The sequence below is a fragment of the Microcebus murinus genome, chromosome 9, assembly GCF_040939455.1.
Source record: "Microcebus murinus isolate Inina chromosome 9, M.murinus_Inina_mat1.0, whole genome shotgun sequence".
NCBI classification, from domain to species: domain Eukaryota; kingdom Metazoa; phylum Chordata; class Mammalia; order Primates; family Cheirogaleidae; genus Microcebus; species Microcebus murinus.
This window is the reverse complement of record NC_134112.1, coordinates 24,501,236-24,517,883: the sequence shown is the minus strand read 5'-3', so window position 1 is coordinate 24,517,883 and position 16,648 is coordinate 24,501,236. Positions and strand designations below refer to the sequence as shown.

The 16,648-nt window shown below is 34.3% G+C and overlaps 1 protein-coding gene across 6 annotated transcripts in view; it reads left to right on the top strand.

Annotated features, from left to right (window-relative positions):
• Positions 1-16,648, top strand: part of TAX1BP1 (Tax1 binding protein 1) — an 85,014-nt gene that overhangs the window by 65,843 nt on the left and 2,523 nt on the right. For 4 of the 6 annotated variants that reach the window (XM_076006339.1, XM_012773388.3, XM_020289888.2 and 1 more), the window contains 2 exons: positions 9,111-9,294; positions 9,656-9,804. In XM_076006339.1, coding sequence (XP_075862454.1) covers positions 9,111-9,294; positions 9,656-9,804 — 333 coding nt within the window. The remainder of the gene's footprint in view (positions 1-9,110; positions 9,295-9,655; positions 9,805-16,648) is intronic. The other 2 variants (XM_012773389.3, XM_076006341.1) reach the window with 2 other exon arrangements.

Here is a 16,648-nt window from a genome sequence, read left to right as displayed (position 1 = left end):
TTCTTAATCTTGGCTATTGTGAATAGTGGTGCAGTAAACATGATAGTGCAGATTTCCCCTCCTTTAGGTATAAACCCAGCAGTGGGATTGCTAGGTCACATGGTAGTTCTGTTTTTAGTTTTTTGAGGACCCTCTACACTGTTCTCCATAGTGGTTGCACTAATGTACATTCCCACCAACAGTGTATGAGCGTTCCCCTTTCTCCACATGGCTAGTATTCGTTATTTCCTGTCTTTGTGATGTCATTTTAACTGGGGGTGAGATGCCATCTTATTGTAGTTTTGATTTGCATTTCTCTGATTACTAATGATGTTGAAAACTTTTTCATTTATCTGTTGGCCTTTTGTATGTCTTATTTTGAGAAATGTCTATTCAGATCCTTTCCCCATTTTTTTCTATTGAGTTGTTAGAGCTCCTTAAGTATTCTAGTTATTAATCCCTTCTTAGACGAGTAATTCACAAATATTTTCTTCCATTCTATGGATTGTCTCTTCACTTTGTAGATTGTTTTTTTTGCTGTGCAGAAGCTTTTTAGCTTGATGTGATTCCATGTATCTAATTTTGCTTTGATTTTCTGTGCTTTGGGGTTATTACTCAAGAAATCATTGCCTAGACCACTGTCTTGCAGGGTTTCGCTAATGTTTTCTTTTAGTAGTTTCATAGTTTCTGGTCTTAGATTTAAGTCTTTTTTTTTTTTTTTTAAATATTTCAGCATATGATGGGGGTACAAATGTTAAGGTTAGATATATTGCCCATGCCCCCTTGAATTCATTTTGTTTTGGTTTTTGTACATGGTGAGAGGTAAGGGTCTAATTTCAGTCTTCTGCATATGAATATCCAAACTCATTTATTCTTTCTTCAGTTTGTTCAGTTCTGTTGTTGAGAGACTGATGAATTTCTTAGTTTGTCAAGTGAATTCTTCAGCTCTAGAATTTCTAGTTGATTTTTTAAATTTCCATTTTTTAAATTTTTTAATTTCCATTTCTTTGTTAAATTTCTTGATAGGCTTCTGTATTCCTTCTCTGTATTGTCTTAAAGTTAATTGAGCTTCTTCAGGACAGCTATTTTGAATAGTCTTAAAAGGTCACATATATCCATGGCTCTAGGATTGGTCACTGGTATCTTACTTAGTTTGTTTCTTGAGGTCATGTTTTCCTGAATGTTCTTGAGGCTTATGAATGTTTGTTGATGTCTGGGCATTGAAGAGTTAGGTATTTGTTTTAATTTTCACAGTCTGGGCTTGTTTGAACCCATTCTTCTGGAGAAGGCTTTCCTAGGTATTCAGAGGAAATTGAATGTTGTGATCTATATCTTTGATCACTATACCCTAGTGCTATGATTCTTCCAGACTCCTGGTATACTGACTCCAAGTAAGATATGGGAGAATTCCCTGGATGACCAGGCAAAGTTTCTTTCTGACTCTCTTCCCTCACATTCTGTGCTGGACTGATGGAGTTGGGTGAGGAGTGCATGTGGCCTCCTCTCTTGTGGCCACCAGTGCCAGGTCACACTTGAAGCCAGTCTAGTCTCATCTAAAGCCCGTGTTGACTTTTGCCTGGCTACTTCTGGTGTTTATTCAAAGCCCAAGGGCTCTTTGAACAGCAGGGAGTGAATCTTGCCAGTACTCAGTTTTTCTCTTTAGGGCAGCATGTTACTTTCTGGCCCAGGGTGGGTCAAGAAATGCCTTTCAGGAACTAAGGCCTAGACTCAGGAGCGTCAGGAGTTTGTTTGATTCTTTATTTTACTGTGGTTGAGCTTGTACCTAAGTTGAAAAACAAAATCCTCTGATCTTTTCCCTTTCCTTACCCCACATGGAAGAAGACTCCCTGAGTTGCACTGCCTGTGGTTGTGCACCCTAATTTCGCTGGCTCCTAGCCAGCACAGCTGTAGGAATTGCCCAAGGACTGCAGCCCTTGTGGCCTGACTACCTTACAAATTTAGTCCAGGTCCCAGGGTGCTTTTTTATGTGGTGATGGGCTAGTCAGAACTCCAGGAGGATTTCTGCTTGGCTGGGCTGTTCTAATGCTCCCTCCATGGGCACTATAAGAATTCTGCCCTGTGCTATATTTCCCTGTGCCAGGGCAGCCCTGAGTTTCAGTGCATAGTCCCACAGTCACTTCACTCTCCTTCCCCTGGGCACATAGATTCTCCACTGGGCATGCTGGTGTGGCACTGCTGGGGGATGGAGGAGCAGTGGCATAGGCAATGTAAGATTGTCTTTTCTGTTTTCTTCAGTGCCTCTTTACTTGATATAATGCTAAAACCAGGTAGTATGATTGCTTACCTGATTTTCAGTTCTTCTGAAGGTGCTTGCTTGTGTAGATAGTTCAATTTTGTATTTGTTCACAGGGACAATTGCTGGATATTTCTGTTATGTCATTAAATATGAAATGTACGATTCTTAATCAAAACTTTAGTTTGTTATATCCCAAACAAGAAGCAGTACAATTAAAGTATGCGCCTAAACTATCAGCACAGTTTCTGCCATCTTAACGCTAGCTTGCTTATGCCAGTAGCCAAGAAGCCTGGAGAGCCAGTGGTGATGAAATCATAAAAGGCGTTTTCCACAGCTTGTTGAGAATTAAATATTTTTCCTTGTAAGAAGTGGTTCAAACCCTGGAAGAAGTGGTCAGTCAGTTGGTACAAGGTCTGATGAACATGGTGGATGACAGAGAGTTTCCAAGTCCAACTTTTGTAGTTTGAGCAGCGTTGTTTTTGCAGCATGTGGTCTTGCAGGAGGATTGGCCTTCTCTGTTGACCAATGTCAGATGCTTAATCACAAGTGTCCTCATTATTTTGTTCAATTGGTTGCAGTAGACATCTTCTGTATTTGATTGACCAGGTTTCATGAAGCCATAGTGGATAATACCAGCACTGTACCACCAAACAGACACCATTAGCTTTTTTAAAATGAATATTCAGTTTTGGACTGTGTTTTGCCACTTCATCTTTATCCAACCATTGTGCCAAACACTTGAGATTGTCAAAAAGAATCTGTTTTTCATCACATGTAATGATAGAGTGTAGGAATGATTCGCATTTATGTTGTGACATCAAAGAAAGGCAAGCTTCGAGATGATTTCTGTGCTGACGCTCCTTTAATTCATGCACAACACATCTGTCTAGCTTCTTTCCCTTGCCGATTTGTTTCAAATGGTCCAATATTGTTGGAATAGTAACGTCAGAGCTTGCTGCTAATTCATGCATAGGTTGAGATGGATTCGCTTCCATTACAGCTTTTAGCTCCTCATTATCCACCTTAGTCTCAGGTTGCCCACATGGCTCATTTTCAAGATGAAAATCATCAGAATGGAAGTACTCAAACCATTGATGGACTGTGCATTCATTAGTCACATTCTTCCCAAATACTTCGTTGATGTTTTAAGCTGTCTGTGCTGCATTGGTTTCAGGATGGAATTCATAGTCAAAAACAACATGAATTTTTGACATATCCATAATTTCACAAAAATTGGTCTACAAAAAATTTTTTTGAAAGATAATCACAAGCCAAACTGCATTTGAAAGAATGAGGATATACCTTCACAGTTAAACAAAAACAGGAAAAAAAAACCCAAAAAGTGTCAAAGATATCAACTGTCAGTACTTAAGGAAATTGGGTATTCCATACTTAATAACCTAATATTTGGCCACAAAGTGCCCCTTTTTCTATCAGCAATTTGAGATACCACCTTTATTATATATTTCCACATGTAGTTGTGTCTTTTTTTGTACTTTGAGTACTGTTCCATCAGTCTGTCTATTCATATTAATACTATGCTGTTTTAATGATAGCTTTGTGGTAGGGTTAATCCCTTCCATAATTCTTTCTTTTCAGTGTTTCCTAGCTTTTCTTGCATGTTTATTTTTTATATCGATTTTAATGTCAACTTTTCTAGCTCCAGAAGAAGATTGTTGGTATTTTTATTGATATTAAGTATATAAATTAAAGGTAACTAACACCTTGGTGTTATTTCTACTTCTTAATGAAGAATAAGGAATATGTGGTATGTTTTTTTAGTCTACTTTTATGTCTTTCCAGAAATTTTAAAAATAATTTTCTTCATGTACATTTGAAACGATTTTTTAAAGTTTATTCTAAAGTATTTTTGTTGTTCTTGAAAAGGAGGTTTTTCTCTTTCATTATTTCTCCTGACGTTATATGTTGAATCTAGTTATTTTTGAATATAGAGGCTCTTGAATTTTATGTAGTTTCAAACTGAAGGTGAAAAAAGTAGTACAGTGAACTGTCATATATATTCTTTACCCACCCACTGTGTGTGTGTGTGTGTGTATGTATTTTTCTTCAACAATTTGACAGTAACCGGAAGTCGAGGACATTGTAGCACATTGTGTCCTAAGAACAAGGACTTTCTTTCTGATAGCCATGTTACAGTTTTTATCCTTTATAGCATTTTTCTGCCTGATCTAATTCATGATTATATATTGTATTTAGTTATGTTTTAGTTTCTCTTAATCTGGCCTCTACTTACCTCTCTAGTTCCATCTTCAGCCACAATTTCCTGTTTCATTATCCTCTTACATAGAATCTAGCAGAGAGTTCAATCTCCTGATTTGCAAAAGGGTCTTATTTTAACTGTCTCGTTTATGTCCCTGTATTTTGTTTCCTTCATGAGGAATCAAAGCTGCTTTTTACTGGTCCATTTCTTACCCTGCATCCTATTTGCAAAGGATTTATTGTATCTTTGATGGTAGAGGGAGGAGTACTATAGTAAACTTTATATTAGGTTGACATCTCAGCAAAGTTGCTTGACTGTACCAATATGTGCAATAAATCTTTTGATGAAACTTGACTCCATTTGGGGAGTTTATTATTTGCTTATAGAAGAATTTAACCATAGTTTTCTAAGTTAATTTGCTTAATCTTCTGTAGAAGTATTTTATCATCTCTAACTCACTCCTTTTGTGCCCTTTTTTCTCTTTCTCTTGAGTCATGCATGTTGAAATATTTTTTGGATTTAACTTCTCCCTTTTTCTGTATTCACATGCCACTTTCACGGTCTTGAATTACTATAGCAGCTTCTTGGGTTTTTGAGTCAGGGCAAGAGATGAGGAGACATCTTTTGAATGCTTGCTATGTTCTAAACATTTTTTCCTAGTCCCCCAAGGCTTAGAGAAGATAAATTCTTGAGGGTTATTAGTGCTAATGATCTGATGATCGAATTTAGGTCAGCTTTACTTTGTTCTACCATGCTGTGCTGCCTCCCTATTTACTTGCTTCTTGTTTTTAATACGCCCACTATTGTTTTGCTAGATTAATCTTACCAAGGACCATTTTTACCATGTTGTTGTTGTTAAAAAACCTGAAGGCCCATTGTAGTAAATTAATTGTATGGCAGATTTGGCACATCTGACCCCCAACTTATCTTTTCAGCTGTATCTCTTGCTACTCTTAATATGGTTCCTTTGCTTTAGCCATACCATTTATTTACCAAGCTTGAAATATGTTATTATTTCTCATATCTTCTGTATTCTTTTTGTATGCTTTATATCTAGAATGCTTTTTATCTACTTGTGAAAATTCATTAAGATCCAAATCAAATGGCTCTTCTCTATAGTCTTTTTCCAGTATACAGTGTTTTCATTTTGATACATTGCATTTTATGTTCATCTCTCTACCAAGTTCACTTATCACAATTGTTAATTATCTGTCTAGTTCTATCTTCTGTTAGACTGAATTCCTTGTAGGCAAAAATCCATGCCAAATTAATCTTTGTATCTCTAGTTCCTAGGACAGTGCCTGCTATATAATAGATGGTGTGTTAGACATTGTGAATGAGTATTTTCTTTCTTTTTTCCCTAAAGTTTTACATGTCTTATGTTTGCATTAAAATAATGAGTGATTCTAAGGTGGGAATGCCACCTTAACCTCACAGTTTTACCGCAGTGCCTGGCATAGTCGAAGGGTGGACATGTTGTATATTATGAACGGGCTAGTTCAGGAAGAACTTTTAATTCACATACATGTTCTCAAACCTAAATTGACTTGCAGTTTTCATTATGTTTATCAGTTTTGCTCTTCATCATGATGACTCCTCCCATTTTAAGGCCACTTGGTATGTTTTTGGTCATTTATGTAGCTAAAAATCTGTTAACATTGAGTCTCATCTCTACTTCCAAGATATGACAATCAGCAAAACCAGCTAAACTTTACAGACTAAATTTTTATTCCCATATATTTTATTAATAATGCTTCTGGTTGATTTTTGAACTGCTGTATTGAGGTATAATTTACATATAATAATAAAACCCACTCATTTTAAATGCAATTTGATGACTTTTGGTAAATACGCATAGTTCTGTAATTACCACTACACTCAAGCTACAGACCATTTCCATCACTGCATAACGTTCCTTCATGCTCATTTGTAGTCATCCCCTCCTGCTACCCTCAGTCCGAGAAAACCACTGATCTACTTTGTTACTATATTTTTACCATTTCTAGCATTTGGTATAATTGCAGTCATGCAGAATTTGTCCATTCACTGGTTGATGGACCTTAATCTTTTTACCAGCTGATGGACATTTAGATTATTCTTGATGTTTTGCTATTATGAGTAATGCTGCTGTGAACATTCTCATACAGGTCTTTTTGTGGTCATATGTTTTCATTTTTCTTGGGTAGATACCTAGGAGTGGAATTGCTGGCTTTACATGGTAAGTGTATGTTTTTACGAAACAGCCAAATTGTTTTCCACAGTGGCTGTGCCATTTTCCATTCCCACTAGCAGTGTATGAACATTCCAATTGCTCCATATCCTCACTAGCACTTGGTATCATTGTCGGTCTTTAATTTTAGTCATTCTAGTGAGTGTGCAGTGTTATCTCATTGTGGTTTTAGTTTTAATATCCCTGAAACTAGTGATGATGAGCATCTTTTCATGTGCTTATAGGCCATTCCTTTGTGAAGTGTCCAGATCTTTTACCTATTTTTTTTTAAATTGGCTTGTTTGTCATCATTGGTTGTATTTGGTTGTAACAGTTCTTTATATATCCCAGACACAACTCCTTTGTCAGATATTTTGGGAGTATTTTCTTTTAATCTATGGCTTGCCTTTTCATTTTTAAAAATATTATATTTTCAAGAGCAAAACCTTTTAGTTTTGAAGTAGTTCAGTTTATTAATATTTGTCTTAATGTTTCATGCTATTTGTATCCTTTTAGCTCTTATTTTAGATTTATGATCTATTTAATTTTTTGTATAGTATGGTACATAGTCAAAGTTCATTTATTTGTATATAGACTCCATCCTTTTCTTCCATTGAATTACCTCTGCATCTTGAGATATTTTCAGTGTTGGAAATCAACTCTATAAGTATGGGTCTATTTTTGGACTCTCCTGTTTTATTGATTTTTTTTTTTTTTTTTGTCAACGGTCAGTAAACTAAGGTCTATATGCCAAATCTGGCTTGTGGACTGTTTTTGTAAATAAAGCTTTATTAGCATGTAGCCATGCCCATTCATGATAGGTATTATCTGTGGCTGCAACAGGAGAGACAGATTTCAGTAGTTGCAACAGAAACTGCATGGCCTACAAAGGCCTACAATCTACTGATTGGCACTTTTCAGTAAGTTTGCTAACCTCTTATCTATCATTTATCCTTATGCCAATACTATACTGTATATATTACTGTAGTTTTATAGTAAATCTTGAAATCAGGTTGTATAAGTCCTTTAACTTTATTCTGTTTTTTAAATATGGGGTATTCCAGTATCTTTGTATTTCCATGTACATTTTAGAATTATCAATTTGTACAAAAGCCTGCTGGGATTTTGGTTGGGATTGCATTGAATCTATGAATCTATAGTTTATTGGGGGAGATTAATAGCATAAAAAGATTGTTCTTCAGTGCATGAACGTGGTATATCTCTCTAATTGTTTATACTCTCTTTAATTTCTCTCAGCATTGTTTTGTTCTTTTTGGTGTAATGACTCCACATCATTTGTTGAATTTATCCCCAAATATTTTATCTGTTTTTACTCTAAATAGAATTATTAAAAATTTCACTTTCTAATTGTTGCTGATACATAGAAATACAATTGATTTTACATATTGACCTTGTATACTGCAACTGTGCTAAATTCCTTAATTTTCCTAGTTTTTATAGATTTCTTAGGGTTTTTTTACATATATGATTGTATCATTGTGAATAAAGACAGTTTTACTTCTTCCTTTCCAATCTGTCTGCTGTAATCTTAGTTTTGTTTTAATCCACTGGCTACTTTGAATAAAAGGGGTGAGAGCAGACATTCCTGCTTTATTATTGTTGTTACGATTTTCAGTAGAAGCATTTAGTTTTTTGCCATCAAGGTTCACTATAGGTTTTCTATAGATACCTCATATTAAGTTAAGGAAGTTCCTTTTTTTATTCCTTGGTTGCTGAGATTTTTTTGTGTTGAATTTTGTACAATGTTTTTTGTATCTCTTGAAATTACCATTTTTTCCCCTTTATTCTTGTAACATCATGAATTACACTGATTGGTTTTCGGATGTTAAACTAACTTTGTATTCTTGTGATAAAACCCATTTGGTCATGAATTTTTTTTAATATTGTTGGGTTTGATTTACTAATAAGGATTTTTGCATCAATATTTATGAGGGCTGAGGTCTGTAGTTTTCTTGTGATGTCCTTGTTTGGTTTTGGTGTTAGAATAAGACTGGCCTTGTAAAATAAATTGGGAGTATTACTTTTGAAAAATATTATACAGGATTATTTTTTTTTAAGCTTAAATATTTGATAGAATTCACTAGGGAAGCAATTTGTTTTTATTATTTTAAGACTTTTAAATTTTAATAATAGCTAGGTTGTAAGACATTCAGTTCCCCCTAAATTAACTCAATAAAAAGGATGCTTTCTTGTCACAAATAAATTTGAAAATACATTGGACCTTATCCTGCTTTGTGATTTTGTTATATGTGGAAGGTAAATTTATGAGAATTCAGAGCCAGCCTTTGTAACTGTATTTCCATCTGCATTCCAGCTGCATAATAGGGAAATAATTTTATTGTTATATTTTGGCTTTAATATTGCCTTTCTTATAAAGTATTTTGTTGCTTTGCATATTCATCTGTGTTTTTTGTTAATTTTAGGAACTAAAAAGGACTGTAGAAAATGAAGCAGAAAGGAAAATGGAAGGTCAGACTTCCCAGAGTCCTCAGCAGGTCTCACAGGGTCTCAACACATGCTCAGAGCAAAATGGTCATATTCCTGCACTGCCAAATGCACAGCCAGTTCTGCAATATGGTAATCCTTATGCAACACAGGAAACAAGAGGTTATTAAAGTATTTTTGGTTTGGGGTTAGCTGAATCTGGAGTTTTTTGTTGTTTATATTTTCATAGATTAGAGAACTGCTAGTATAATCAACTCTAAGAGAAACTTTATTTGTATAATTAGTCATGTTAACATTTAACACAGTAACTTAGCCTCTTCTAGAAGTGATGCACTATAAAATGAGTAGTCTATTTGCTTAGTACATATTGTTCACAATTTTAAAAATCACCTGGGTTAAAAATAAGACCATCTTTTTTTGATGCACCAGAGAGGTGGTTTATATCTTGCTCTTCATATCTATACATAGAGAAGCTAATGTTAGTAATTGGTTTCATCCTACCCTTCCACAATTCTTATTACAGATGGAGCAGATGGTGCTTTTTACCCAGATGAAATCCAAAGGCCACCTGTGAGAGTCCCCTCTTGGGGACTGGAAGATAATGTTGTCTGCAGCCAGCCTGCTCGAAACCTTAGTCGGCCTGATGGTTTAGAAGACCCTGAGGATAGCAAAGTAAATTGAATTTCCATTGTGTGAGCCTGTCCCTTTTATTTTCTGTCTTATGTAGAGAGTTAAGGGTATGTGCTCATGTGTTAAAGGAGTGTCTATACACAATTGCCTACTTGGTTTTTGGAAAAATATTCTTGTATTTAAGTTTGAAAAATTTACCAATATGCTTCAGGCTTATACTTTAGGATTTATACACTTCAGAGAATGATCTCAGAGTATTATAGTTACCAGATAGTTCAATCTTAATCATCACTTACTAAGTAATTTACTATATTCTTTTGATCATAGATGTACTGGGCTGGAAGAAGCAAAATATTAATGACAGTTTTATGTTTCAGTATGCATGTTCTCATTTTAGTGTTTATATCCCACTTTAGATATCAAGGTGGACTCTTTATTATTTTTGCCAGATAAAAGAAGTGTATATACCATATAGTAGTTTTCTTTTGTGGAGAAAAACTCTTTTAGACATCTTTAGTATTTATGTAGCAATTCTTATTCTCAGGCAGCAACACAATAATGATGGTAATTAAATTAGTGCAGCGTGTCATTATTTTAAAAATTTCATTTGAGAGATTTCTTCCCCATTTAATAAGTTTCCTCAGAGGTGCTCTTTTTGGATAATAGGTTCTTCATAGTAGCTCTTTTTGGATTTCCTGTGCATTAAGATGAATTTAAAAGAAATGCTTTATCGTGCTCTTTGCAAGTACAGTGGTATCATGACCTGTTTCTCATTTAATCTAGTTTGCTGCATTTAATTGCTATTAACCTTTGCAGAAACTGATCAGTGTTCAGACAGGCATGATTTTAGCCCTAGTGCTCAACACCCATAATGGAGAAAAATGTATTTCTCCCGCCTGCCTTTTGGCCTCCTGTGTCCATTACTGGGAATAATTAGGAAAACTGTCAGAACTTTTGTAGCCTATTTAAGGTCTAGAGTATCATCTTACTGCTTTTTCACACCTTTACTTCACATTTTGCATATTTAATCTGATCATTCTTGGCACGGATGTTACATGTGACAAGCCCTTCTCTTCCATAGTCATCTGCTTCAGTTTAATTAGCAGAATGTTCTTTCTGATCTGTGTGCTTTGCCCTCCTGCAAACTCATGAGAAGTAGTGTTAGAGTCTTGTGCTCATTTGCTGACATGCTTAGATTTGGTAATGAGATGGAGGACTTTTAATACACACCTTTGAGTAATTTTATTTTACAGTTGGGTTTTTCACATTAGAGTAATGTCCATTCAGAACTTTGTAAAAAAATTCTTGTCACTGCAACAATAAAAATCACTTGCAAATGAAGTATTTTAGTAAGAATATGGAAAGCAAACTTGAGTTGACCCGTTCTTTCTCTTTTTTGCCCTGGGAGTGATTGACAGCCACAGGCCCCAGAACCGTTGAGTCAAAGTAGAGGTGGTCTACTCTTTGAGCTTACCCAGTGCCTACACCTGCCATATCTCCTCCCTTCTGCACCAGAAACTGTGGTCAACTATCAGATCCAAAGTTTTTTACAATTTCCATTTACTTAATAATTGCACTAAGTAGAATACCATAATTATGATGATGGTGATGGCAGCAAAACATTTTTATACCTCTATTTGCTGGCTAATGCTACCCTCTTTATATTAATGGTAACTTATTTGTTCTTCACAGCAGTCCTGTGAGGTAGGAACTATTACCATCACTATTTTATAATGGAAGAAACCAAAGAAACATTAAATAGCTTGCCCCCAAATCAAACAGCTGGTAAGGGTAAAGGCAGGATTGGCACCTCATCAGATTGGGTGTAGAAGCTGTGGTCTTAACCACTTATCAGACACTAAACCAGAGACTCCTATACTTTCTCAGTTCATAGCACCCTTAGCATCTCAGTAATTTTTATTCACAGTACCCCCTAAACCAAAAGAAATGTAGTAAGTCTTCATTTAATGTCATATATAAGTTCTTGGAAATATACTTAAGTGAAATGACGTATTAATGAAACTATTTTTTTCCCCTCTTCAATGTCGTCATGAGACAGTGTTGAAAGAAATGATGTTATTCAAGGACCTGCTGTAAATTGTTTTGCTTAAAGTTGCAGTTTGTAAGAATCTCTCTACGATATGATGTTAAGTGAGGACTTATATAGCTAACAATTAAGTATTTATTTCCTAACAAATTTAGTAACCATTTGAGAAAAGAGAAATTTTATAAAGAATGCCAAGACAAATCAATGGGAAAAGAATGTCTTTGTAACAAATGGTGCTGGGAAAAGGGTATATACAAGTTGATGAAAGAATGAAATTAGACCCCTGAGACCCCTGCCTTACACCATATACAAAAAGTAACTAGAATTGAACCTAAATGTAGAGCTAAACTATAAAACTCAAAACAGAGATAAATCTTTGTGATCTTGGATTACACAATGCGTTTTTACATATGATACCAAAAGCATAAGCAGCAAAGGAAAAAACAGACACAGGTTAAGTATGGGGCCAGAAGTGTTTTGGATTTTAGATTTTTTTTCTGATTTTGGAATATTTGCATTATACTTGTTGAACTATTCCCTAATCTGAAAATCTGAAATGCTTCAGTGAGCATTTCTCAAAGGAAATGCTCAAAGGCCTCATGTCAGCACTCAAAAAGTTTTGGATTTTGGAACATTTTGGTTGTAGGATTTTTAGAATAGAGATATTCAGCCTGTAATTGGACACCATCAAAAGGATTAAATGGATGCTATGCTGTTCTGTTTTTAATTTTTCATACACAATTATTTCCAGCTGGCACCGTATATCTGCTTGGCATCTCTTAATCCCAAATTTTCCATTTTCTATACTTTATAGTATTATGCCTTTCACGTAGTAGGGGTAATTTAAATGTTTATTATTAATGGTTTTAGTTAGAGAAATGCATTCCAAATGTTACTGAGCATATGATAGCCTAAAGATTTTGTTAAATGCACTCTGATTCTCAGTAGGTCTGGAGTAGGGTAGGAGATTTCTGCATTTCCAACAATCTCCTAGGAGATACCACTACTGCTGGTCTACAAACCACATTTCTATTTTTTAACTATTAAACTATTTAAAATTCAGGTCATCTTAGAAAAGTTAATTTTTGGTGACAGCTTTATTGAGATATAATTCATATACCATACAATTTGCCATTTAAAGTATACAATTCAGTGGTTTTTAATATATTCACAGAGTTGTGCAACTGTCACCACAGTTAATTTTAGAACATTTTCCTTACCACAAAAAGAAACCCTGTACCTTGTAGCAGTTACCTCTTCCTTTCAATTCCCCTTAGCCCAGGAAACCCTTAATCCACTTTTTCTCTACACATTCACTTTTCTGGATATTCAGTCATATAAATCAAGTCAAGAAATTGTGGCCTTTGTGACTGGCTTCTTTCCCTTAGCATGTTTTCAGTTATTCATGTTTTAGCATGCATCCATGTTTAGGATGTAGAATGAATGAATTTTTTTCCTTTCTATTGCTGAATAATATTCCATTATTTGAATATGTAAGTTGAGCATCTGAAATGTGAAATGTTTTAAAATCCAAAACTATTTGAGCATCAGCGTGATTCAGATTTTCAGATTTGGGATATTCAGCCAGTAAGTCTAATGTAGATATTCCAAAAATAAAAAAAAAAAAAAACAACACCTGAAATCTGAAACAGTTTTGGCCCTAAGCATTTTGGATAAGGGAACTCAACCTTTACCACATTTTGTTTATCCATTCATCTGTTGGACATTTGGATTATTTTCACATTTTGGCTATTGTGAATATGCCTCTCTGAACATTTGTGTACACATTTTTGTTTGAATACTTTTTCACTTCTTTGGGAAAGTGGAATTGCTGGGTCATGTGGAAACTGCATTTAACCGTTTGAAGAACTGCCTGTTTTCCACAGTGGTTGCATGATTTTACATTCTCATTAGTAGTGAATTGAGGGTTCCAGTTACTCCACATCCTCACCCACACTTGTTATTGTTTTTTGTATTGATTATAGCCCATTTTAGTGGATATGAAGTGGTATGTCATCGAGGTTTTGGTTTGCATTTCCCTCTAACAGATTTGCAAAATTATTTGCTTTCTGATTTTAAATACCTTTAAATTATATAAATGTTATTCCTTCATTGACTCATATATTACTAGAAATGAATGTCTGGTAAAGTTTAAACAATTACATTCTCATAAAAAGAAGAGGAATGTTGACTAATACTTCCAAATACAAAGTTTTGAGGGGCAAAGATAAAACATTCTTTTGTTTTAAGTAAAAGTCACTCAGAGTCATTGAGTACTCTCTCTTACATGTTGACTTTGGCCTTAGCAAATATATAAATTTCATAAAGAATGAATGCTCTTGAACTACAGTAATACTTATCAACTTAGTAAAAGTTTTATTAAATGGTGAACCTTTCTTCCTTGACATTCATTACTGATTCCTGAATGATACCTAAATATTCATTCCAATTACTAATTCCTAGCAAAGAAGAATCACAACACAGTGATTGGGAAATGCTGAATAAATATAGTCCCATAGTCTGGATACTAATGATTCAGATGGTATAACTCAGTCATTAATCCTTGAGTGTATGTTGCTAGAATTTGATCATGATAGTTAGCATTTTAAAATTATGGTAGAATACATAAAACATAAAATTTACCATCCTAACCATTTTTAAGCATATAGTTCTATAGAATTGTTAAGTATATTCACATTGCTGTGCAACCAATCTTCAGAAAGTCTTTTCATCTTGCAAAACTGAGACGCCATACCCATTAAACAACTCCCATTCTCCTCCCTCCAGCTCCTGAAAACCACCATTGTAGTTGATCTCCATGAATTTAACTAGTCTAGGCAGCTTGTGTGAGTGAATCATATAGTATTTGTCTTTTTGTGACTGGCTTATCTCACTTAGCATGTCTTCAAGGTTCATCCATGTTGTAAATGTGTCAGAATTTCACTCCTTTTTAAAAAAGCTAAGTAATATTCTTTATACGGATATACTACATTTTGTTTAGCATTCAGTGGTTTCTACCTTTTGACAGTTTGTCATTAATCCTTCTGTGGACATGGGTTTATGATTCAACATATCTTTTTGAGTCTCTGCTTTCAATTCTTTTGGGTGTATATCCAGAAGTGGAATTGCTGGATAATGTTGTAATTCTATTTTTAATTTTTTGAGGAACTACTACCATATGATCATGATTACATTTTGAATTTAGTGATCTAACCCTATTTTATTGTCCAAGAGGTTAACCTATTTTAATGCTATTTCAAAAGTCCAAACTAGTTATACACTTTTACATAACAAAACAAGATATTTTGAGTTGAGCATATAATGAAAAGTTTTTGGATTTCAAGTAGAGCTTCAGCTTATCATAGCTTGTTTCCTTTGCTTAAAACCAATTTATAATAGAAATAGCAATCGTGTTGATGGATCTAAAGGTAGACGTACACTATAAGGGATTTAGACCTTTAAGAGGATTAAAATACTATTAATAAAAGTGTTTCTTTCTAAAGAAAGGTTTCTTAATTTAATAATTTAGAATTATTTATAAATAGATTTCAATATGGTATTCTCAATAAAATTTGCTAACAAGATGATTTTAGTAATTTAGGTAACATACTAGGTACTGATATTTCAAAATCTGCTATTAAATCCTTTTGGGTTTGTAACTTTCAATCCTGAAACTGATAATTTAATAATTTTTGGTGGAAATCTTTCTAAAATAGAATAAATAACAGAATGTAACAAAAATAGGGTTACTTTGCCAAATTATATAATTGGCTTAGAAAGTATAAATTGCTTTTGCTTTTTTCCCCCCCTCCAGGTATTTAATGAGCAGGAGTATTTTATGTCTGAGAGGTTGTCTGAATTTGGCACCTTAGCTACAAACTCTATTGTTAGCTGATTCATGGAAGCAGTAAATTAGTATAAGCTGTTAGCTGTTGTAAAACAGGGAAAGTATGTTATGAGATTTTTGGTTCCATTTTATTTTTGGGCCCTAGAAAGTTGTATTTCTATTTTAAATATTTGCCATTAAGAATTTTAAAAAGTAGAATATCAAGACCTGTCCTATTTTATCTCTTCCAATTATTCAACATGTCACAATTTTGAATTTTTTTTTCAAAGATCAATTAGAAAATTTTGTTCATCATCACTACCACCATATTATAGTTGTTTAAACATATTCAGTGTTTTAGATACTGTTGCTGGAAGGCCTAAATCTGAGATCTAGAGTAATTGGTACAGAGTCAGAATTTACTGTCATATGTATTAAGCTTAGCAGATTTTCAAGTACTATATCTTCTTTCTTTGTACAAATTTAAAAACTATCTGGATTTTAGTTACTTGAATTTTTGAAGTATGTAAAGTATTTGTGTTTTATCCTCCATTTTCTCAACCCTCCATTAGGTTATCTGTCCTGTTTTCTTTCTGTTCACTTCTGTCCTATAGCAATCATATGTAAATAAAGGCATCTTCTCATGTGACGAATATGGAAGAAAAAAAGCCTCTCGCCTTTTTTACCTTTCAAGATGGGAAGATTGTCAGAATGATAGCCAAGTACCAAAAAATAGTCTTTTGTTTATTGTTCACTTTGCATTTCACACCATATACACTTTTTTGATAACTCTTCTTGTGACAGACTTGACTAGCTCATTAACAGCAGCTCTGTGGCAAGCATTACTACCCAGGAACATGAGGTTTTTCATCAGTGCCTGCTATACCTGGTTATGTGCTTATTAGTTCATGACATGAGAGCAGCTAAAAGCTACTGAGAGGAAGAAAGCAAATGGGCAATTTGGATGATGTGGCCGAATTCATTGTTAGATTCTGGGTTTGGCCGTTGATGTA